Source organism: Myodes glareolus, chromosome 4 (genome assembly GCF_982192425.1).
Source record: "Myodes glareolus chromosome 4, mMyoGla1.1, whole genome shotgun sequence".
Lineage (NCBI taxonomy): Eukaryota > Metazoa > Chordata > Mammalia > Rodentia > Cricetidae > Myodes > Myodes glareolus.
This window is the reverse complement of record NC_142029.1, coordinates 42,509,966-42,535,591: the sequence shown is the minus strand read 5'-3', so window position 1 is coordinate 42,535,591 and position 25,626 is coordinate 42,509,966. Positions and strand designations below refer to the sequence as shown.

The following is a 25,626-nucleotide window of genomic DNA, read 5'->3' as shown; positions in this document are numbered from 1 at the left end:
GCATGAATATTAGCTGTGGGAATGAAAGTAGACTGTCAGCGGTGAGTGCAGCAGTCCAGCGGAGAGATGATGGTGATGCAGACAGGGGCCGCAGGCCTACGGGTGGAGAGCAGGCAGATCTACCCCACAGTGTTTGGAGGTTAAACTGTCCAGTTTTGTAGATGACTTAGGGATGTACAGAGGGAAGGATCCAGATGATCTTAGATTTGTAACTTGAGACATTTAGTAGAGAGTCGTCTACTCTACTGATCTCTGTAATGAGATCAGCAAAATAGGAAAGAGTCAGGGGTGTGATGGGGCCGCTTTAATTTTGAACAGTATGATGAGTAGAAATCCCAGGGTCGTGAGTAACTCTGCTGTGGGAGAATGCTGTAAAGATGTGTCACTGGCAATGGTTTAATAAAATGCTGATTTGCCAGTAGTCAGGTAGGAAGTATAGGTGGGGCAACCAGACTAGGAGAATTCTGGAAAGAAGAAAGACAGAGAGTCATCCACCAGCCAGACACAGAGGAAGCAAGATGAGAATGCTTTACTGAGAAAAGATACTAAGCCATGTTGCTTAAATATAGGCAAGAATTGTGGGTTAATTTAAGTTGTAAGAGCTAGTTAATAATAAGCCTGAGCTAAGAGGCCAAACAGTTTATAATTAATATAAGCCTCTGTGTGTTTCTTTGGGACTGAACAACTACAGGACCAGGCAGGACAGAAACTTCTGCCCACATAACTCCACCATTGTAGTAGTCAAATCAGGCTAAATTAATAAATCCAGGTTTAATTTAAGCAAAACATTCGTGGGGAGCCCAGGAAAGAGAAGCCACGAGGGGAACCCATGAGAGGAAGTCTATGGGCCAGACTTTAAATACCTCTGGGGGTGGGCCTACTGCTTGGCAGGCTTTATTTTGGCAGGGTCTGGAGAGGGCAGCTCCAGGGAACTGCTGCTTGGTGTACTGAGGGCAGGGTTTTGAATGGGGCCTCAAGCTGGAAATTCCCATCATCAGATTATGATTATTCTCTGTCTTAGGGCCACAACAGAACTCCAGAAACCGAGATATTCCTATTTTATGATGCCTAAACAGTCTAACAAAAGGTCTCTCCTTACTTAAGGTCTATTCAGGCTCACGAAGACCAGTTGAAAAATATGTCTAACCTCCTTGCTTTTACTAAAATTGATAAGTTGTAGTTAATTTGCTAAACTACTAGAGACATGCAAGTTAACTGCCAATTATCTGATAAAGGATCAACTTCTTTGATATGTTCAGATTTAGCTGAAGTTAAGCCTAAACAACATTTGTCTAATTCAGATACACCTAGCAATGTGAAGTTGAAAGGACCTGTCCAATAGGAAGAGGGGATATTTGAGTCTGAAAGTCAGACTTAGAAATGACCCAAGTGGGGAGTAAAGATAAAGGGAAGGAAGCCAATGTGGCTGGAACACTGAGTGTTTAAACATTTGGGCATCAGGTAGAAAAGAGAATGCTTTTTGAAGGGAGGCAATAATGCCATAGGTTCAGTGGGAATGGCATAGAAATTAGCTGTTGGATTAGGATGATGACTGTTTATCTTAGTTAGGGTTACTATTGCTGTGAAGAGACACCATGACCATGGCAACTCTTATAAAGGAAATATTTAATTGTGGTGGCTTATGGTTCAGAGGTTCAGTTCATTATCATCATGGTGTGACATGGTGGTGTGGGGGCAGATGTGGTGCTGGAGAAATAGCCCAGTGTCCTACATCTTGCAGGTAGCAGGAAGTCGACTGAGTGAAGCTTGAGAAAAGACCTCAAAGCCCACCCCCACAGTGGCAAACTTCCTCCAACAAGGCCACTCCTCCTAATAGTGCCATCTCCATTCACGGCCATTTTCTTTCAAACCACCACACTATTATAGATGATCTTGGTAAAAGCTGTCTTGGGAAAACCTGGCTAATGTAGGTTTCTGTAAGACCCCGCACTTTTCAGTGGACATCCACACCCGACCCAGGCATGCGCTTTCCCGAACTCGGGCCCACGAGAATGGATGACTGTCCTGAGGGTTAAAAGAGACACACACAAAAAGAGACCTTTGCTCATTTACCAGAGTAAATGGCTACTTTATTAAACTCAAGTTGGGTATTTATAGAAGTGGGCAGGGGGATCAAAAAGGGCAAAGCCTCCTCCCATCCAGGAGCAGGAGGAGAAGATTAAAGCCTCCCGGTGCCTCAGGCAGGATCAGCTGGGGGGAGGGCAGGCTATGGGCCTACTGCTAAAACCTTGAATACAGGTGGAATCACCATAACAAAGAGAACCAGGTTCTTGCTAAGTTATCCCCTCAAGCCAGAGCTAGTGCAGAATCTCCAGGGAGCCGGAGGTCACACGGCCCTGCGAATCGCCAGGAGAAGGGAAAAAACCTTGGTAGCTGGTAGCTACAGGTTTCAGAGCAAATGGTTGTAAACAGAGATAACATTCAGACTGCAGATGACTCTCCAGCATCTTGTATGTGGAAACTGGGGTTGTGGGTGCAGCAGGACATGAAATCAGGCATGCCCACTACCAGGGCATCTCCAGCATAAGGTGCAGTAGCAGCAGGGCAATCTTGGGCACTAAGAGAGTGTGAAAAAGAAGCCAGGTGAAAGTTTAGCTTTCAAACTAGGCAGAAATGTGACTTCAGGTTTACCAGGGCTGGGAGAGTGGGGTGTGGGATAGGCACAGGTGTTGTGGTCTTATGAAGGAATGAAACCTAGATACCTGTGCTAGAAGGTTAATTCTACACAGGAGGGAGTTTTATTTCCCATAGTTGAAATATTTTTAATAAGAGAATGACCACCACAAATGACTCCCAGGTCACACTGAAAGTAAAAACCAAAGGAGCAGTGTTCCAAGAGTTGTAGGGAAAGTGACCTGACCTGGAATTCGGAACCTCTGAAAGTGTCAAGTATGAGGACAGGAAAGGACTTAGGGCTCCCCCTCCCTAAGCAGCACACAGAGTATTCCCCCTCTAACATATATAAGCTTCCTCTTCCTAAGCTTTCCATAGAACTTCATACACAGAGCTTCCCCTCGCTAAACTGTACAGCCCTTTTAAGGACATGACCAGTATATGATTATGGAAACTAATAAAGATGACCCCATGAACTGGAAGATCTGGTGTGGTCAGGACTGATAGTGCCATTAGAACGGCAGTGTGTCAGGTTACTTCAGGGTAGGAAGCACAAGGATGATGCCAGAAGAAGAATAGTGTGGATTCGGGCTATTGTTAGCATAAAAGCTGGTATTTGTTAGAGATGTAGTAACGACCATGCATTTTCAAAACTCTCAGCAAGAAAAAGCCAATTAAATGCTCTAAATAAAAGACTGTAAAATTAGCACGTAGCTGAATGTTGTGGCCATTTTCTAAAATAGTGAGTTAAATCCTCATAGTTCAAAGATAGTAATTCAGGGAATAGTATACAGTAGCTCCTTTTGTCTTTTGGGAATATGTTCTTCAACCCTCATCAGATACCTGAACTGGAGGACAGTGCAAAACTCTGTACTATGTTTTTGCCTAGTTTATATGCCTGAGCTAAAATATACCTTATGAATTAGTCATTATGATTACCAATATTAACTAGAACAATTACAAAATCCTATAATAAAATTATGTAGAAGTCTTTTTCTTGAAGTATCTTGTATGATGGGTTTTAGTCTCTCTTCTTTTCTTTTGTTTTTTTTTTTTTTTTAAGAACATTTGGGCTTGAGAGATGGCTCAGTGGTTAAGAGAGCACTGGTTGCTTTTCCAGAGGACCTGGGTTCAGTTCCCAGCACTCACATGGCAGCTCACAACTGTCTGTAACTCCAGTTCCAGGGAATCTCACACCCTTATGTCAATGCACATCAAATAAAATTAAATAATTAAACAAAAGAACTTTCAACTTTTCCACTTAATAGAAGATTGGCATCTTTTTGTATATCCAGAGTACAGCATCACTGTTAGTGGGCCGTTGCTAAATACAGTACAGGTTGCCTAAACATAAGCATTGTGGGTCAGTGGAGCTGACCTGAGAACCAAGCCAGCCATTACATGAGTAGTGATCAGGAAGTATATGCAGTGTGGATACTCTGGGTAGACAGGTGATTTACACCCCAAGCTGGACTGAGTGGAATGGCACAGACCTTAATGTGGCGCTATGAACAGTGTGCAGTTTAGAAGTTGTGTGTTCTAGCTACAATCTCCCATTTAATAATTTCAGACCCAGTTGACCATGGATGAAGGAAAACTAAGCATAAAAGTATAAACCTTTAAAATACTTATTATGGGGAGTGGGAGTTGGATAATGGGGTGTAGGAAGTCTGTGTGGTTTAACTGTAAGTACTTGGGAAGAGGGAAGAATGCGGTTTTGTGTATTCTTCCCCTTTGCCAAGAATGACAAAGATAGACCTTGATGGTCTAGATGGGTGAGGTCAGGGAGCTGCTTCTGGTATGCAGATAAAAATAGAATGTATCTTTATCTTACATAATAAAGTTTAACATTATTAACACTTAAATGGAAGGTAATTAATTATGTGATAGTTATTTAAAACAGTTATTTAGTCCTTCTATTAATAGACTCACTGTATTGATGGCAGAGGGGACAAATCAGGCTGGTAATTATTTTGTTGTGTGTATGTGAGTGTACATGGGGGGACCAGGGGGTGACATTGTGCGTTCCTCAGTTGCTCTTTACCTTATTGTTTGAGAACCTGGAGCTCACCATTTTGGCTATACTGGCTACCTAGTAGGCCTCAGGGATCCTCCTGTCTCTGCGGCTCCAGTGTTGGAATGTTAGAATGGTCCAAGAATGGTTCTGCGAGAGGAGGATTCTAAGTACTTGTGAGAAAACTCCAAGAAAACAAGACAAGAATATTGTGACCTCAGTTTCTTCAAAACACAGAATTGTTTTTGGAATGCGCTTTTGTGCTCCCCCCAGGTATAGCAGATAGTGAGTTTACTTCTAATTATTTATTGCAATTTGCTATTGTTGTGTCTGTGCCTCTATGGAAAAATGTTTTTATCACGTGCAGCTTGTCCTTGTGATTGTACACTTACGTCAGTCTTCTTAACCCTCAGAGTATAAATTATCTGATGCTCTGAATAAAGCTGACTATTGGATGAAGCTTTAGTTTGCCTCATTTTAGCCAGTTGGAGAGGTAGACACTGGGAGTACTGGTATATGCCACTGAAACCAGCTCTTAAAATGGGAGCCAGGATCCAAACTCAGGTCATCAGACTCTGCATGGCAAACCCTTTTCTGACTCAGTTCTCTTTCCAGACTGTTTTTCTACTTTGCCATTAGAATTGTTGATTTCAGATCCATTAGTGAATTTTTAACAGCCCGAGATTGGCAGACACTAATACATCAGACTAAGATCAAAGTATTAGGTTTTCAGTGGAGATATAGGTCAGCGGTAGAGTGTGTACTTAGCACGTTCAAGGCCCAGTATCGTCTCCATTCCTCGCTCGTCCGCTCCCTGTACATTCAGAGGAGCAGTGGTCGCAGGAAAATGGTGTTTCCTTCACCACCTTGTTCACACAGTTGCCAACTCTTGGTGACCTTCCATTTCTGTACTTCTCTGAGATATTCTGAAGCAAACCTCAGACATCACTTAATTTTATTTTGAAGTATTTGAACAAATGTTTTTAAAGGGTGAAGATTCATAAAGTTCATAACAAATACAAATGACACGATTCCATTTCACCCAAAACCCACAGTAATTCCTTAACATTTAATACACAATCCATGTTTAAGTTTGCTCAGTTGTCTTACATTCGCTTATAGAAGTTGTTTGAGTTACAGTAGAGATGGCGTGCACAGGTTGCAATTTGTTGTTGCTTTAGACTCAGTACATAGGCAGCCTCTTCACAGTTTGTTCTCCTTGCAATTTGTTCGTGCTGGTATTTTATTGTACAATTGACATAGCCTGCATTTCCCATAGATTGCATTGTATTTGGAGGCTTGGCCAGATTCAGACTGAACACTGGGCAGGAGGACAGACTACTTCAGAGCTGTGTCCTCGCGGGAGGTGCGTATCTGTGTGTATCTTTCCTATGATGTTCTCACCATTGATGGTCATCGCTTTGTTTCCTTGCTTTATTAGTAGTTGTAAAATGTCAGACTTCTAATCTTGATTTTAATATTTCATTTTTCATTATTTGCTAAAAATGATTCTATAAAGAAATGTTTTATTTCTTGTTAGTTTCAGGTACAGCTTTGACAGCACTGGCAAGATAAATGCCTGGTTCCTCCCGGAGTGTCTTGCAAAGGTCGTTATTTGGAGATTTGTTTAGTGTCTCATGAATTTGTGGGCCAATATATTTCTTGTATTAAAAATTCCTCACTTATATAATCCTTATGAATGATGAAAGTTTTCAGTCTTTGACCACTAAGAACTTCTTCAAGGTGGTGCATAAGCCCTTTTCAGAATCTCTCAGCATCATCTCATGACATCTTTGCTTTCTCAAATAACCAAACCTCTGGATTCTTCAGTTCAGCTTATATGCCTTCTTCAGATATGGTATGAGACAGTTGACAAGGAAGGGATATTTAGATACGTTGTGTGGCTCTTTTTTTGTTTCTAGGATTTCTCAGTGGATATAGATATTAAATGTTTTTTTTTTTTAAAAAAAACTTAGATAAAAGTTACCATACATTCATGTTGATGCTTCTGTCTTGGATTTTGTACTAAAAGATGTTAGAGCTCAGTTGAGCAGTGGTGGCACATACCTTTAATACCAGCACTCAGGAGGCAGAGTCAGGCGGATCTCAGAGTTCAAGACCAGTCTGGTCTATAGAGCAAGTCTCGGGGCAGCCAAGGCCACACAGAGAAACCCTGTCTAAAAAACAAAACAAAACAAAAAGAATGTTAGAGCTCATATGAGCAGATTTTTGTTTTTATTTTGTTTTTTCCATATTGGAAATCCCAGTGCCTATGTAGTGCAGCAGCTCCCCTCTTGCTTTGTCCCTGCTACACGTGTTAGTCTGAGGGTAAGAGTACCAACAAAGATTGCCTTACTGGCCTTTCACATTTTTGTCATTTGATTTTGTTATATATTTAAAACATTTTACTGTGTGTGTATGTCTTTGTGCATGTGTATGTGTGTGAGTGTGTATGAGTGTATGTGAGTGTGTGAATGTATATATATGTGTGTGTGTATGAGTATATGTGTGTGTATGTCTCTGTGTGTGTATGTGTGTGAGTGTGTGTATGAATGTATGTGAGTGTGTGAATGTATATATGTGTATGTATGTGTATATATGAGTGTATGTGAATGTGTGCGAGTGTATGTATATATGTGTGTGTGAGTGTGTGTATGTATATGTGGGTGTGAATGTGTGTGTATGAGTGTATGTGAGTGTGTGTGAATGTGTGTGTGTGTGTGTGTATGTGGGGGGGTGGGTGTGAGACTGATCAGAGGACAACCCCACATGTGAGTCCTTGCGTTCTACCCTTCAGGTTGTGTTTTAAAGTAATTTTAACTGGTTACTTTATGTTTTTGTCATTTTACCTCAATTTACCTCATTTATTTAATTTCTCCTGCTTTATAGGATTCGTGTTAAAAATCTAAGTTTCCCCAAATCATCATTTCTGAAGTCCAGTTTGTAAACAGGTACAGCAGAGGCTATGTCCACTGCTGACCCTGAATTCTGCCCCCTTTCCCAGTAGCTCTTTGTCAGTAAGAAAACCACCTGCACACATTGCTTTTAAAATTTAAACGCATTAAGACTAAATACGCGTTTTTCTTGTCACCCCAGTGACATTTTAAGTGCTGTTTCAGGGAGCCGTCGACCTCATAGAGCAGACTGTAGAACTCTGCTGGCGTGGCTGAGAGTTCCACTGCCCAGCCTACCCCCAGATAACGCGTTTCTTTAAACATTTGCTTTAGCCTCATACTTTTTTTCTTTTTAAAGTAAAAGGTTATATATTTTTTCTGTCATGTCACAAAATACCCGAAGCTGAGTAATTACAAAGAAGAAAGATTTATTAGCTTGCAGTTTAGATAGTGAGAGCCCAAGATTGGGCAGCTGCTCTTCTTTGGTCCCCTGTGAAGACCTCATGGCAGATGATGGAAGCCCTTGGTGGTGGAGATCACACGGTGAGACAAGAAGTCATGGAATTCAGGGGCTGGACCTGATCCATGGCCCCCACATGAATATAAGGTCTCTGTTTTCTATATTAGAGAAGCTCTTGACCACCCCTTTATTGAGTTGGATCCTATCCCTTTATTTTACTTTGAGGATGAGCCTTGCCCACTTGCCCAGGCTGCTCTGGAGTTCATGGTCATCTTTCTGGTAGCTCAGATGATAGCTGTATGGAATCCTGCTTGGTCTAGGCTTGGTTTTGTATAAACAACACACCATCTCAAGAACTCATCGTCGGAGACCAGGGTTAATTCCTCCCAAGGGTAATACTCTCCTGACCTAATTACTTTGTATAAATCTGGTCTCTTAAAGACACCATCCACCTGAGCTTTGGGACAAAGCTTCCAAACTCTATTTATCCCTTAGTGCAGACTTCCTGTGGTTTGTGTGCTGTTATCTGTTGACGCTTTCCTCTGTACCCCATGACCTTACACATGCTGTTCATGCTAGGCCAGTGGTGCGCTTCTGTGTGATGCTCTCACCCCGTCCATTTCTTAGTATCTCCTAGATATTTTCCTAGGATATAGAGCAAATATAGAGAGTCACAATCATCCTCATTACTCCAGTAGCTTACAGTCTATTAGAAGGCCAGTGCCTTCCTGTGGCATTCTGGTCATGTCATCTGTCATGGTGCTTGAGTAGCAATGACTGCCTTGTGCACACATCTTGTCATGTATTAGGAAGCACTCCTACTTTAACAGTAAGGCCCCATCTTCATATATGAAAACAGGAATAATTCTCATTATGGAAGTAGCCCTTTTCCATTGCATTAGTAAAACGAGAGAGAGAGAAACAGAGAGACAGAGAGACAGAGAGAGAATGAATTTACAATTCATTTGCTCCAGCAGGCTCTGTTTGGGTGCTGGTTCATTCCTTGCTTTTCAGATTGTTTTGAGTTCTTGAGTTTGGACGGGAAGAATACTCAGTATTTCCACGTCTTTCCAATGGACGTGTGCATTTGAGATATGTGGTGTGCACGAGTTAGAGGTTTCCTTGTTTTGCATGTTCCCAAGGATGTGTATGGTATTGATTTTCCAGTCCTTTTCTTAATCTGTGATAAATTAGGCATTTTTATTTAGGTTACTTCTAGATTAAAAAGTTGCATTGTAAACTGGGCATGGTAGCACACACTTTAATCCAGCACTTGAGCACTGGGAGGCAGAGGCCAATGCCAGTGCATCTCTTAGTTTGAGAACATCCTGACTAGCCAAGGTTACAGTGAGGCCCTGTCTCAAAAGCCAAAACCAGCACCCTCAACCCAAAAGCTGCATGAATACTACTACATGAAGCATTTTTACTTCCTCATATTTTTTTGGGGGGGCAGAAATACAGTTATTAAATTAACTATCAGAAACATAGATAAGATGGGCATGATGTTTTTTTTTTTTTTTGCCAGTAATCCAGCAGTTAAAGGTGGAAACAGGAGGCTTGCCATGAGTTCAAGGTTATCCTTGGTTACAAACCTTTCTCAAAAATCCAATTTCTAGAAGCCATCAATAAATTAAACATAAAATTTCTCCTCTCAAAATCTCCTTATGGTATCTCTGGCCACATTGTTACTATATTGAAGCATCTTTGCTAATATAATAGCTTTAGAATGTGTGTTATCTTTTTGGGAATATTTTCTATTTTTATCAATTAATTTTTTACCTTGTTTTTTTAGGGGTTCTATGAGGTATTTATGTGCCAAGGTTGATTTTTTTCCATCAAATATGTTTTAAACTTTTAAAACATTCTTTTGTTTTACAGTTTTAGAGTGAATCTTAGGTATTTTTCTTTTCTTTCTTTTTGTTTTTGTTTTTTGAGACAGAGCTTGTCTGTGCAGCCTAGACTGTCCTGGAAGTTACTCTGTATATAAGGCTGGTCTCAAACTCAGAGATCCACCTGCCTCTGCCTCCTAAATCCTAAGATTAAAAGTATGTGCCAGCACCACCTGGATAGTTATTTTTCTTGTTGGGGTTTGTTTGTTTGTTTGGTTGGTTTTTGCCACACCCCACATAGGAAAATACTGGCAGTTTGATCATTATTGTCTTGTAAATTTTCAGGATTGTGTTTCTAATTCTCAGGATTAAAGACAAATCAAAATTAGCTGACCTTATTCAGAAGGAATGTTATTTTCTAGGTCATGACGAAGTGTGTCTTATTTTAAATATGTATATTAATCTATAAAAACATAAATGACAGCCTCTTTCTTATCCTGGGATGCTGTAAATTGTTTTGCCTTTAGTCTCTCTTGTTTTGATTAGAGAAATGATTTCATAACCCTTCAATGAGTCCGTTTCTTTCTCTTTCCTCAATGTAGGGAATAAAGTATAACTGTGTTTACTGATGCAGACTGCAGACATATGGTGAAAACAAGCTCGTAAATAGTACCAGAATACCAAGGCTACAAAAATACTCTTCCATATTTTCATGAATCTGTAAAATTATGTGACTGGAGGTCATTTTTCCCAACAATGGGGGAGAGAGCCAGAAGTCCAGATAGTGATCAAGAGAGAAGAGCTGGCAAGCACAATTACTCTCGCTATTCGTCTGACTTTGGGTCCTCACCACAGTCTTCTGGCCATTCATCACCTGTCAATCCGCCTTCTTGTCCAGCTACTAAGGGAAAGAATCCCAAAAGACAATTTTCAGACAACCAGGTATATCACCAAGGTAAGTGTGTGCTGTGAACAATCTCAGGCACCAGGTCCTCCGGGGCAGCGCGACAAACCCCGTGTGAATGAAGCTTTTCTTCTGGGGTATAAGTTGCTGTGTGCACGAGTGGGCTGATCTCCATTTCACCTAGGCTTTGTTTCCATAAAGTTGTGTTGCTTACATGTATACCTTGTTATATATTAACATTTTATGTCTGAAGTCACACAGAGGAGTGTACCAGAAGCCTGCTCATTTTTCCTCTTTCTTGTGATCTCAGAGGCACTTACTGTAAAGGCAAAACCTGCAAAACAATTGTGCATTCTGTGTCATTTTTTACAGTCACTGAAAGCAGGGATCTAAACTGGTCATGAGGTATTTTCATTGACGGTGCTGTTGACCTTATGTGGTTAGCACAATGCTCACTGGAAACATGCAGCTTAGGCTAGGGATGCCTTAGGACCCTGGATCACCATTCAGTTTGTTTGCCTTTCACCGACTCAAAGGAGACTAGATTATTATTAAACACAATTTTATTATTAGAATGTTACTATTCTGGAGCATGCAGAACTGTGTACTGTTCATTTTAATAAATCTCTAGGTCAGGAAAATCCCACTTCATGGAGCAACAGAATGCACAAAAGTCTCTAGTCTATAAAAATGGCGTAGAACAATACGTTACATCAGGCGAAGTAATCATAACACATTGATGCATGTACCAAGTTATGACAATAATGCAGATTATTGAGACTTGCTGCTGCCAGCTAGGGGGCGGGAAGTTGGGGGCTGAGAAAAAAACAGAAACCATATAATGAAATACCCACATCTGATGGTAACAGACCATATTCATTATTTTTGTGGGTGACAGCTGTTGGACTGTTTAAGAAGGGGTGTAATTAAATTTGCATTAACAATTGCTTTGAAAAGTGATGTTTACACATTGAAAAACTACAAAGAGGTGTCTTAGCAACGGATAAAAGGTATTTGTTCCTTAAGCTTGATGATGCGAGTTTGACTCAGGAACCATGGAGGAAGGAGAAACCCAACTTCATGAACTCCAACTCTGCCCTTTGATCTACACATGTGCACACATTCTCAATAATAATAATAATAATAATAATAATAATAATAATAATAATAATAATAAAGAAAATGGCAAAGAATGAGTATCCACATGAGAGCAACTTTTTTTATGCACCCAGGCCAGCGTCTCAGGATATCCATCTGTTGACCTCTGAGTGCATCTCTTGTTTGATTGCCATTCCATCTTGACTTCTTTTTGTTTCTTTCTTTTTCTCTTTAACTTTCCTCTGAATCTGGTTCTTACAATTAGTTGGGATCATAGTCTCAAGTTTCTATATAACACACATCTCTTGTCAAGTTGAACCTTAGAAAATGTCTGGTATTTCTAAGGATAATTTACATATGTAGGGTATTGGTGGCAAGAAGTATGTTAATTTTCTGTTCCTCTTCCGGAAGCTCCTCATTAAGGAGTTGGAACTATGTGCGCCTTACCTTATTTGAGAAGATTGCTGAGAATCAGATCAGTGAAAAACAGTTCCAGCAGCAGTCAGAAAGTCTCCCCTCTGGCTTGCCTGGCTTTCTGCTCTGTGATGCTTTGAATTGAAGTCTGAGGTCATTTGTCTGCCCTAGTTCAAGCAACAGGACCCAACTGAATTAATTTCCTGTCTTAGTTACTCTTCTATTGCTAAGGAGACACTGTGACCACACAATCTTATAAAGGAAAACATATAATGGGGACTTGCTTACAGTTTTAGAGGATTAGACAATGATTATCATGGCAGGGAGTATGGTGGCAGGCAGGCGGGGAGAGGGAAAGAACAGGAGACTGGGCCTGGTGACATACCTCCTCTAACAAGGCCACACCTCCCAATCCTTCTCAAACAGTTCTGCTAACTGGGGACCAAGCTTTCAAAGATGTGCGGCTGTGGGGACCGTTTTGGTAAGACCACCACACTCCCACTCCAGGTACCAGCTGCTGTCATGGTTCCTGTTCTTTCACTGTGATGAGATAGCATCACCAAAGCAACTGTCATGGGAGAAAACATTTGACTGGGGGCTTGCTTACAGTCTTGGAGGGTTAGCCTCTTATCATGGTAGGGCTGTGGTGGAACTTAGGCAGGCATGGTGCTGGAGAAGTTAACTGAGTGCTTTACCTTCTGATCCCTGGACAGAGAATGACATGGCCTGGTGTGGGCTTTTGACTTGGAGGTAGTTTGTTTGTTCTTGTATTTTAAGCTTTGGATGAGCTTTTAGATCCCTCTTTTAAAGAGTAGACTTGTGTATATCCTGAGGCTTAAACTCAATAGATTTTAATGAAAACACTTTAAAATTTTTGAGAAATGTAATTTACTATGTATACTTTAAGGATTTTATGTGCTTTAAAATGACAATTATTTTCTTTATATGTCTGTATGTCTTTGTGTATGCTTCTGTGTGTATGTCTTTTGTGTGTGTGTGTGTGTATGTGGAGGGTGGAGGACAACCTTGGCTGTCATTTCTCTAGAGCTATCTACCATGGTTTTTGAGACAATAACTCTTCTGGACTTGTAGCTTGCCCGAGTAGGCTAGACTGGCTGGCCCGTGAGCCACAGGGATCTTTTTGTCCTCACCCTCACGGTACTGGGATTTCAAGCTCACACCACCACACCTGACTTTATAGTGGCTAGCTTTTTTTATGTGGATTGTGGAGAGCAAAGTTGGGTCCTTGTGTTTGTATGACAAACACTTTGTGAACTGAGCCATTACCCTAAAACCTCCTTAAGAGAAACGTATCAAGACCTTAAAGAAACCCTGATATTTAATTTTTGTAAAGCCCTGGAACTTGCTGTGAATACCAGGCTGGTCTTGAACTCAGAGATTCCAAATGCCTCTCAAATGCTGGTTTTAAAGGCATGTACCGCACCACACCTAGCCTGTAAAATCTTTTTTTGAGACAGGGTTTCTCTGTAGCTTTAGAGGTCTGTCCTGGAACTCACTCTGTAGACCAGGCTGGCCTCAAACTCAGAGAGAGTGCTAGGATTAAAGGCGTGTGCCACCACCACCTGGCTATAAAATCATTGTTCTGGATGGATGAATAGTAACGTGGGTGTGGCCTTCACTCACATTATTACTGTTTCGTTTTCAGCCCTTAGGAAAATTAGTCCTAAGGCTGTACCCAGCAAAAAGGGAAACCGAGTGGGATTTCGGTCCCAAAGCCTCAACAGAGAGACGCTTCGGAGAGATCCAGATATCGTGACAAAGCGGGTCCTTTCTGCGAGGCTTCTGAAAATCAACGAGCTGCAGAACGAAGTGTCTGAACTGCAGGTCAAGCTATCCCAGCTGCTCAAAGAAAACAAGGCTTTGAAAAGTCTTCAGTTTCGTCAGGAGAAAGCATTGAATAAGTTTGAAGATGCAGAGAGTGAAATCTCTCAACTTATACAGCGTCATAACAATGAGATCGCTGCGCTCAAAGAACGCTTGAGAAAATCTCAGGAGAAAGAACGGGCGACAGAGAAAAGGGTGAAAGACACAGAAGGTGAACTATTTAGGACCAAGTTTTCCTTACAGAAACTGAAAAAGATCTCCGAGGCTAGACACCTCCCAGAACGAGATGATCTGGCCAAGAAACTGGTTACGGCTGAGTTAAAATTAGATGACACCGAGAGAAAAATTAAGGTAAAATTGTCTGCCTTCATGCTGTGTTCTGTGGTTGGTATTCTTGGAACATTTTGGGGGCTCTAATTAAGCAGCCCATTGCACTTTGGCCTTCTCTTAGACCTGAAAGTGAATTTTAATATTATTTTTCTGGGCTAGAAATCAAAGACAGAGCCAGGCTGGTGGTGCAGGCTTTTAGTCCTAACATTCAAAGTGCCAGGGCATCTTGGTGAGTGTGAGACCAGCCTGGCCTACTTTCTAGACCAGCCAGTGCTACATAGTGATACTCTTGTCTCAAACACCAACAAAACCTCAAAAGAAATTAAGGGCAATTAAGAATGTATATATTCAGGGCTTAGTCTGTAGAGGACTTGTTCCACAAATGTGAGGATCCGACTTATATAAATGGCTGGGTGTAGGAGGTGGCCTGCGCACTTGTAATTTCAGTGCAGGGAGGGGAGGTTCAGACAGGCAAATCCATGGGGCTCACTGAGCAGCTAGCCTGGTCTACTTGGTGAGCTCCAGGTACCAGTGAAAGACCAACATGGACAGCTGTTAGGAACAAAACCCAAGGTTGTTCTCTGGCCTCCAAACATACTCACACATGCATGCATACTTTCATTTACATGAAAGATGACATACTGAAGAGCTAGATATCAAAGCTTGTATATATTATTAGTAAGCCATATGCTGATGGATAAATTTGAATCTTAGTAATTTCTGGAAACATTTTGTCTGACTGTTTGATTGTCTTTGATGTATAGTTACCTATACTGTACAAAACTCCCCTTCCCACGAAGCTAGAAATTCATGAGAGAGGAGAAAGATCATAAAGGGGTAAAGAGAAGGTCATGGGGTATCATGATAAAGAAGCAAAGCAGGAAGGGGACTGTCAGGGGGCAAAGAATCATGTGGCTTAAGGGACATGGGGAGCAACAGAGTAGGGGAGCAATGAGAAGGAAGTAGGGCGGCCCATGATATAAAATGGTTTTAGGAACCTGTTTGGGGCCCTTTGTATAAGAAACCTGTTTCTTTGTATAAGAAACAGTCTGTGTGAGGGTGGGGTGGGGCAGAGATAGGTCTGATGTGGTAGTATGTGCATGTAATCTGGGCACTGGGGAAGCTGAGGAAGAACTGTGAGTTCAAAGCCAGCCTTGACCATATAGCAAGACTCTGTCTCTGGAAAATAAGGGTACTGGCTTCTTTCTATTTTGAGATCATTGTAGATGCAGATGCATTAATAAGAAAACAACACAGAAAGATCCTATACTATATTCTCTTTACCTGGTTTTCCCGATATTTTATAATTGTCACATAATATTAGCATCAGGGAATTGGTTCTAATACAGTGAAATGATCTAGAGAACTCAGCTTTCCCAGGCTTTATCTGTGCTCATGTGTACTGTGATATACAGTTTAATTACATGCGTGGTTTTTGTGACCATGATCCTTTCCTCTCTAACCTGAGACATTCTCTGATTGGCATCTCTCTAATTCTGTAATTTCAAGGATGCTGTGTAACTAGAGTTGCTTACTATATAGGCTTAATGCTGACATACATCACTTACACGCTAATGACAGTTGTTGAATAAATCCACAGCGTTTGATTTCTGAGTAGTACTTGACAGTGTGGTCACAGAGGATCATGGTATGGCCACTTGGAGGATATTACCCTTTAGTTTTTGTGTAGCTAATAGCCAATAAAGCTGCTGAGAACATTCATGTACAGAATTTCTGTATGGATGTGACTTTTGTTTCTCTAGGATGTTTCTTTTCTACTCTTTTGAGGGATCAGTAACAAAAATATGTATATTTAAGGTGTATAGCTCAATGTTTTATAAATACTTATGTTTTATATTGTATAGTTAAACCCATGGTTCATTTTGAGTTTTTTTGTGTTTTTTGTTTTGTTTTTTTTTTTTTCCCAAGTATTGGGTCTCAGTTACTCAAGTGCCATGAGAAAAGGTGACTCTTCCTCCATCACATCAAGTTGCTTGGACATCTTTTTAAAAAAAATAAGATGGACTTATTTTTTGAGGGCTTATTTCTTGCTGTCTAATCTGTCTTGCTGACTTAGTCTCTCCTGTTCCCACATACTCTTGATCCTTAACACAGAGTGACAGTGGTTTCTTACATGTTTCTGAAATTCTTTTTAATCTGCATTAGATATTCTGCCTGTTTTAAAAGATTTAGTTTATTTTTACCTGTGTATTATCTGATTTGGATGCTAGGAACCCAACTCAGATTTCGCGCACGCGTGAGTGTGTGTGTGTGTGTGTGTAAACACATCCTGGGGCATTGGTAAGAACCGCTTTATGCACACGTCAGTTTGTAGTGACTGCCACCTTACCTGTTCCTGACCAAGTGCAAGGTGTCTCCAGTCATTTGACTCAGCTTTGACTCCTTAGTAGTCTCAGTTTCTTCTCAGATCACTTCTAAAGTTATTTTCTTGGATTTCGAAGCTTGCTGCTGTTGCAAAAAAATAGAGTTTCAGTTGAATGTTTTATACACACCAAGGAGCGATGCGGTTTTAGAAATGACCCAGGTTTAGGATAGTCGATGTACAAGCTCCGTGTCTCCAAGTCTGAGACCTGAACCAAGCTGCTTCTGTGTAGTTAAAGTTGTGTTGGGATCAGTGTTTGATATGCAGTCAGGGACTTTCTAATGCTACCTTGGCAATGTCACATCTGCTGCCACACCTTACTAGCTCTCTTCTGAGTGGTGAAGCCCCCTCAGGAGAATTATTCTCACCTTTTACTTACTCTTTATCCTTCCCAACACTTTTGACATTCAATTCAGTATATATAATTATTTCCTTCATAATCTCACTAATCACAGAACTTAAACTATTTGCTGGTGAGTATGAATGAAGCTTTTGTTTTTATGCCTCGTTCAACTTCTTAAGTTTTGCCTGATCCTCTCTAACTTCATTTCTCCCCCAGATCAGTTGGTGATGGTTAAAGGTCGGTAATTGCTTAAGAGTCGGTGAAGAGCTTGATTGTGATGTTGTGTTTTGCATGCTCACTAAAACCCCAGTGCGGTGCCTGGCAGTTATAGTCCCCTCCCTGCAGTGTTCCGGCAGTTGAGCACTCTCCCCTAAGGCTGACTGGCTGTGCGGTGCAGAGGACATTTCATTTGTTTGTTTTGGTATTTTTTTAAAATATGTGTTATCTGTGCTTGAACCAAATTTGTACTTTCAAAACAAAGATTTTATATCTTTCAGCTTGTATTACTTGACTTTTTAAAATTTTACTTTAAATGAGTTTTATTATGTATATTTAACATACAGATGATGATACATATACTAAAATGGTTATCATAATAAAACAAAATATCCATCATCTCAAGCAGTTGCATATATTTCTTCTCTGTGATCTGAGCAGTTAACATGTATTCATTTAATTAAAATCTTGCACATATTACACTGATTAACCTTGTTTTCATATTGTATATCACACCTTTGACACTTTTGAGATTGTTTTTATATTCATTTTTTTAAATTTTAGAGTTACACACGTGAGCACTGTATTTATATCATTTATTCCACATACTCTCTTGTAGTATGAGGAGCAGGCTGCATCCCACTGCCCAGCTAGCTTAAACCCGGAAATAACCACAAAGAAATTGTATTAATTTAACACTGCCTGTCCCATTAGTTCTAGCCTCTTATTGGCTAACTCTCACATCTTGATTTAACCCATTTCTAATATTCTGTATATCACCACGAGGTCGTGGCTTACCGGGAAAGATTCTAATCAGCATCTGTCTCAGGCAGGAGAATCATGACATCTGCCTGTCTGCCCTTCTTCCCAGCATTCTGTTCTGTCTACTCCGCCTATCTAATTGCTGCCCTATCAAAAGGCCAAGGCAGTTTTCTTTATTCAACCAATGAAAACAACACAAATATAGAAGGACTGCCTACACTCTCTTCCCTTTGACTCTTCCCATGTGCCCCCTTCCACACCCTCTCAACTGTACAACTTCTTTAACTATTACTGTTATGTAGCTACAACCTGCAGAGTCCATATATATATATATATATATATATATATATATATATATATATATGTGTGTGTGTGTGTGTGTGTTTAGGGATGACTATTTGAAATTATATAATCCATGGGTGCTCATCCCTGGGAGAGGCTGATTCTTCCTCTCTCAGAGGCACTAATTGCTTGCAGCTCTTCATCAAGGGATGAGGCCTTATGAGATTTCCCACACCCATGTTAGTATGTCAGCTGGTACTGTCATTCTTTGGATCTTGTTTAGGAAACCATATTGTTTAATACTTCATGGGTGCAACTCCCTGTCATATAGAATATGGAATCTTGGAGCAGATGACCTGGTTCTCTGGCTTTTAGAATCTTTATGCCTCCTCTTCCACAATGCTCCCTGAGCCTTAATTATAGGGCTTGTATTGTAGATGTATCTGTTGTGGTTTAGTACCCGAAGCCACTCTCTGCATTTTGACCAGGTGTGGATTTCTGCGCTTGTCTCCATCTGCTAAAAAATAGAAGTGAGGTGGGAGGTGATGTATGCTGTGAATAGATTTTATTGCCATTGGTTAATAAAGAAGCTGCTTTTGGCCAATGGCTTAATAGAGTAAAGCAAGGAGGGAAATCCGAACAGAGATGTAGAGAGAGAGTAGGCGAAGTCTGAGAGAAGCCATGTGGCCACTGCAGGAGACAGAGGCCAGACGGTTAATTTAAGATGTGAGAACTAGCTAGGAATATGCTAGAGTCATTGGTCAAGCAGTGTTACAATTAATATAGTTTCAGTGTGATTATTTGGGTCTGGGTGGCTGAGAATGAACAAGCAGACTCCATCAACAAAGAAGCTTAATCTCACTCTGGGTATAAGGATAAGTATTTAGTTAGAAATTATGCTGACTTAAGAACATGGCAGAGTATGTTCTCTAGGGTCAGTGCCCTCACTAGTCACTTGGCCAAGTTTGCAGTTCTAAACATGAATTCCCTCCTGTTGGTCAGACTTTAAGTTCAAGTGTTAGTTACCCCCAAGATACAAGTGTCAGTGTTAGACACTTGCTGTGCTGGTCATGATTGCTATTTGTAGGCTTTACAGCAGGTAGGATGATTACTTGTTTTTCTTAGCAACTTGTATAACCTCTTGAGAAACTATGAGAGCTGGTCTTCAAGGAGGCTCCCAGGTCCATTCCAGCTTGATTTCTCTAACTCCTTCAATGTATGTGTTGCCTTCAGCAATAGGGTCTTACCTCAAGTTGTGGGAGCAATCAGGGGGCAGCAGCATAGCCTGTATTGCTTTGGGACTCCTTTGACAAATGACTCGAAGGGAAGTTTTCCATCCCTGGTTACTGGAGGCTTTGTCAATCTATGGCTTCTTTGGGCTGTGTGTATGTGGTGTGGGGCCAGGGGGGGGGGGGCGTGTTATCACCTAAGTTGCCTAATTTTATTTAAATTATTTAATATATCTTGTATGTATCTTTTAAGTAAATATAACATAATGTGTTTCCCTATGGCTTTTCTCAGTCATCCTTGGTGTCCTTTATCCCTCTGCTAACCTATCCCTCAATATTACCCTCCTTCCCTGTCCCCAGATAAGGTCCCTGCTTACCATTCTTTCCGTATCCCCCTCCATAGTACCCATGTCTTACTACTCTCTGTCTAGAGTTCCTCCTGCCTCTGACCCCCAGTCCCTACTCCCTTCCTGGTTTCTGCATAGACTCCAGGTTGTCGACTCACATCTAAAGATTCAGAGCCAAGGTCCACAAATAAGCAAGGATATGTGCCATTTGTCTTTAGCATCCGGGTTACCTGCTCAGTGTAATACCTTCTGTTTCCATCCATATACCTGCAAATTTCATGATTTCATTTTTTTACAGCTGAATAATATTCCATAATGTATATATACCACATTTTTATTATCCATTTGTTAGTTTTAGGATATTTAGGTTGTTTCCATTTCCTAGCTATTGAGCATATATTGAGCAGCAGTGAATGGCTGAGCAAGTAGCTGTGGAGTTGGATGTCGGACCCTTTGGGCATCTACTGTGCAGTGGTATAGCTGGGTCACATGGTGGATTTAGTTTTAGCTTTTTGAGGGATTTCAACACTGATTTCAATAATGATTGGTCCAGTTTGCAAAATCAACAGCAAGGAATGAGGGCTCTCTTTCCTCACATTCTCTTCAGCATTGACTGTCATTTTGTTGTTGTTGTTGTTAATCTTAGACATTCTGACTGGGGTAAGTTGGAATCTCAAAGTTGTTTTAATTTGCATTTCTCTAATTTCTAGGGATAATTATGATAGTTTTGTTTCTTCTTTTGAGAAAACTCTGTTCAGATTCCTTAACCTATTTTTAAATTGGGTCTTTTGTTTTCTTGACTCTGTTTTTGTTTTTTTTTTTAGATATTCTAAATATTAGTTTTTTGTCAGATCTGTAGATTATAAAGACTTTCTCCCTCTCTACGGACTTCCTTTTTACTAGGTTGTTTCCTCTCCTATACAGAAGATTTTTAATTTTATATGTTCCACTTGTCAATAGTTGGCCTTATTCCTGAGCAAATGGAGTCCTGGTCAGAAAGTTTTCCTTAGCTCTATATGTTGTGAGTTACAGCCTTTGTTTTCTTCCAGCAGTTCACCATTTCAGGTTTCACTGAGGTCCTTGATCCATCTGGAGCTAATTTTTATGCAGGGGGATAAGGGTCTGGTTTCATTCTCCTACAGAAGGACCCCAGTTTCCTCGGCACCATTTGTTGAAGATGGTATCTTTTCTCCAGTGTGTTTTTGGCATCAAATACGAGGTGGCTGTAGTTACATGTGCTCATCTTTGCATCTCCTGCTTTGTTCCTTTGATCTCCATGTCTGATTTTGTGCCAGTACTATGCCATTTTTGTCACTATGGCTCTGTAACATAGTTTGAGCCTTCAGCATCATTTCTTTTCTCAGGATTGCTTTGGTTTTCTGGGTCTTTTGTGGTTCTGTGTGAACTTAAGGGTATTATTTTCATTTGTGTGAGATTTTTGTTTTATTTCAAAGTAGATTGTAGACTGGAACTTGGGAAAGGCAGATTTCTATTCATAACAATGTCAGGCACAGCTTTTACCCCTCTCGTCATTTATTGAGGAGTGGAGGAGACGTTCTTACAGCAGTAAGTTTAACTAGTTGAATGTCAATGGCCTTTCCCCATGTTTATCAGCCTATAATTGGGCTGCTGGCTTGTTTTGTTATTTGATGTGAGTGACAAGGTGCATGGGAGCTTGGTAGTTTTGGAGTGCAATCAAGAGTTTTGAAATGGGCATGTGGTTAAAGAGATAAATAGTGAAGGATTTTAGTGGAGTCAACTACCCTGGTAGTTGTCCTCTCCCTTTAGGAATCAGCTCACCTATAGTAGTGCTTGCTCTTGGCCCAGGGCAAACCAGGGTGGACTGCATGATGGAGTTAGTCTAGCTAGCACTGCACAAAGGGCCGGCACCTAAATCAGACCACATGTTTAACCCTTGCTTAAAATTACTGTACACCTTTATTTTGAGTTCTATATATGTATATATATTGCATGGCAACTTCCAAAATTCTTTCCTATAGGAAACTTACAAAATTTTTTCAAATATATAACACTGTTGTCTAAAGTTAACATTCAAAGGAATAGCACATTGTTGTCTGTGATCATTCTTTTGCATGACAGCTCTTTGTTGGCTGTAGCCATCCCTCTGTGTGACAGCTCTTTGTAGACTATAGTCACCCCTCTGTGTGACAGCTTTCTTATCTTTTTTAGTCACTGTACTGTTTCACAGCACACAGTAGCAATTTATTGAGTAGTCATTTCAAAATAGCAGTTCTATTTTAATGTATGTTCTTGATAGATTAATACAAATTTTAGTAACGAAAACCTGATTTTAGTACTTAAAAGCTGATTTTTAGAGAGAAGCATGCTTTAGTTATAGGATGCAGAGGTTTTCAAACTTCTAAAAATTATCAGCAACTCTTCCCTAACAAAGCTTTTGCTAGTGGTTTTGCCTGCTGATGTTTGTCACGTTAGAAATTAAATGTTCAGAACATTTAAAATTATTCCTCAACTCATATACACAGTGATAAATAACTGGTAACATTGCATTATAAAAAAAGTTTCAGTATAAATGATCACTGAGTGGTTAAGAGCACTGGCTGCTGTTGCAGAGTACTGACCTGGTTTTGGTTCCCAGCACCCACGTAGCAGCTCACAATCATCTGTAACTCTTATTCTGGCCTCCACGGGTACCAGGTACATATATGAGCCGTACATGCATATATGCAGACAAACACTTAGACACATAAAATAAAAACATCTTTTTTTTTAAAAAAAAATGTCTTTTAGTAGTATTTTTCTGAACTTGAAGTAAATCAGGATGAAAGTGGTTTGTTTTATATATTTGTAAATATCTTTAATGTTGGACTCAGAAAAGACAGCTGGGTTCTATATCTGCTTCAGCACTCAACCTGTTGTTGTGATTGATAAACATGCAGGCTGTCATCCTCACACAGATGTTTTCAGTAATTGGAAAACAAAGGCATATTTAAATAACATGTTAAGTCAGTAGGTATCCTTTAATATTATTCTAAAATTTACATTGTGTTCTCCAGACTTTGGGGCCTTCCTAACCAAGGCTACAGTAGCAGGTTAATCATAGCAGTGTGCCCCAAAGCATCTGTCAGGGATTGTGACCATCATAGGAGTCCACAGTCATCAAACAGAAAATTGTCTTCCAGCCTTTATGAAAAGATAAAACTGTAATTACTGTACATGTGCATAAGTTGTTTCTCTTTAAAGAACTGCAGCAGGCTGTAGGTGTGCCTTTAGTGCACAAAAATCCAACTACTTGTGGCGTCATATTGGCAAAGAATAAGTTACTTCGTCAGGAAAACCTGCTGAAACTACTGAGACTTCCCTCTATCTCTCAGCGGGTGGTGAAAATTTAGAAAGCAGTTTGCTGTTGAGGAGCTCAGGGTATACTGCTGTAGAAGAAAACCTGGGTGGGTGCTTCTCTTGGTAGATTTTCTCTAAGAGCCCAGGACTGCCCTCAAGCAGTGGTGTGATTCTTCTTGTTAAAATTGTGAGGCATCTCAAGTAAACAGTCTCTAGAAGCAGGGGTTAATTGAGGGAAACTGCTTTTCTCTCCCCACCACAGTCCTCTAGTGCTCTGACTCTCAGATCTTTTCTGTCTTCTGAACCCCAAATCCAGAAGCTCTGCCATTGCCTTGGCCCCTCTTTGCTATTTCTAACACAAGAAGTGAATTAAGACGATAATGAACCTCAGAGCAACAGGTTATTTCTGTTCTTGTCCTCATGTTTTGTGATCTCTCTAAATCCCTTGGCTTCAGCTGACACATCTGAGGGATTAAATGCTAGGGCTCCTGAGGTGCCCTAAACTCTGAAATCTGGTGGGCCTAAGTCATACTTAAAGTTTTTATTGTCACATTACCTATCTGTCTGTCTGTCTGTCTGTCTGTCTGTCTATCTGTCTGTCTATCTGTCTGTCTGTCTGTCTGTCTGTCTACCTATCTATCATCCATCTATCCATCTATTATGTATGTATGTACACACAAGTGTGTGTGTGCTTGCATACATATGCGGCTCTGTTTATGTCTTATCTGTATAGTGGCTTGCATGATCATGGCATGCTAGTGGAAATCAGAGGACAGCTTGTGGGTTTGAGTTCTCTCCTTCTTCCACATGGACTCCAGAAATTGGATTCTGAGTATCTCACTGGATCCTGAAATCAACTTGTTTAAACCTTTCATGTGCCTAAAGTGTTTTTAGCTTTGGGAAACCATTTGTTTCCTCTGGCCAATGTTAAGGTTTCTTTGTTTGTTTTGTTTTTTTGATTTTTCAAAAAAGATTTTACTTCTAGCTTTGTGCATATATGTGTAAATGTAAATGCCTGCAGAATCCAGAAGAGGAAAGGCATGGGATCCCACAGAGTTGGAGTTTCAGGCAGTGGTGAACCTTCCAATGTAAGTGCTGCAAATTGAACTCTAGCTTTTTATGAGAACAGTAGGTGCCCTTAACTGTTGAGTCATCTCTCCAGGACCCCCAACTCTGAATTAAGTTCTTGTATCTATTATCAATTGTTACAGAGATAAAATATTCATAATGCTGAAAACATGAAGTGCTTGAAAAAGAAGACTGAAGTCCCTGCTGGTTTTTATTGTAAACTAATCCTAAAAGTGTCTAACCACATGCATAGTAATATAATTAAATATTAGTGTATTTTAGTACTTCATGGCTTCAGTGAATGAAAGCGTCTCATTGCATAGAACAATTATTTTAGCTTTGTGTTAATGTTTACATAAGAATTTTGTACTGAAGAAGTAACAGAAGCACTGGCAGGGGCTTTAGCGCTGTGCAGAGGTTTGCAGTGAAGGATGATTCCTCAGTCTGTGTTTTTAGGCAGCTCCTAAGAACCAGTCCTTCTTAGGAAGTAACCTTTGCCTTGCAAGTCCTGGCAGTGTGTCGGTGTCTTTCTATGCCCCTTACCACAGACAGGAGTGTATGACAACTGAAAAGTGTGTGTTGAGTGCCGGGGACTCAAACCTGGGTCTCATGCTTGTGCAGCAAGCACTGGACAGAGGGAGCCATTTCCTCATCTCATAACGTTTGTTGTTTCATTGAAGAGACATGAACTAATTGAAAATAGAGTTGGAAAGCTTTACTGTACCCAAGCTTGGTGCAGACAAGCTGCTGTGGCCATGGAGAAGTTTCTAGGTGGTGCTTTGGATTTCTTGGTAGGCCTCGACCCTGTTAGCTTTCAACTGACTGGATTCCTAAAGGTCAGGAACCAGCCTAATTTGGTTTTGCACTCACAATTCTAATGTGCTGTCTGGAATAGAATTAATGTTTCTGAAAACTATGTGTGAATGGACGGACTGATGAGCCTTTTGTGACAGGTTCACAAATGTGGAGGGCGGCTACTCTGATGGTGACAAGAGCAAAATGGAATCTATCGCCCTAGGCTCAAAATTTTGCTCCAGACAAGCTCATAAAACTTGATTAACTTTTCATGTTTTAAAAATGTTGACTTTGAGCCAGATGGTGGTGGCACATGCCTTTGATTCCAGCAAAGGCAGGCAGATCTCTGAATTCGAGGCCAGACTAGTCTACAGAGTTCCAGGACAGTCAAGGCTATACAGGGAGAAACCCTGTTTTGAAAACAAAATAAAAGCAAAGAGTTGGCTTTGTAGGTATCTATT

At 40.5% G+C, this 25,626-nt stretch overlaps 1 protein-coding gene across 6 annotated transcripts in view; it reads left to right on the top strand.

Moving 5' to 3' along the window:
- The window catches only part of Lca5 (lebercilin LCA5), a 50,544-nt gene that overhangs the window by 9,857 nt on the left and 15,061 nt on the right, over positions 1-25,626 (top strand). For 4 of the 6 annotated variants that reach the window (XM_085689461.2, XM_087905437.1, XM_048435750.3 and 1 more), the window contains 2 exons: positions 10,434-10,786; positions 13,914-14,443. In XM_085689461.2, the coding sequence (XP_085545587.2) occupies positions 10,588-10,786; positions 13,914-14,443 (729 nt within the window). In that variant the 5' untranslated portion in view covers positions 10,434-10,587. Of the gene's footprint in view, positions 1-5,926; positions 6,015-7,887; positions 8,086-10,433; positions 10,787-13,913; positions 14,444-25,626 lie in introns of those variants that run through there. The other 2 variants (XM_085689460.2, XM_048435751.3) reach the window with 2 other exon arrangements.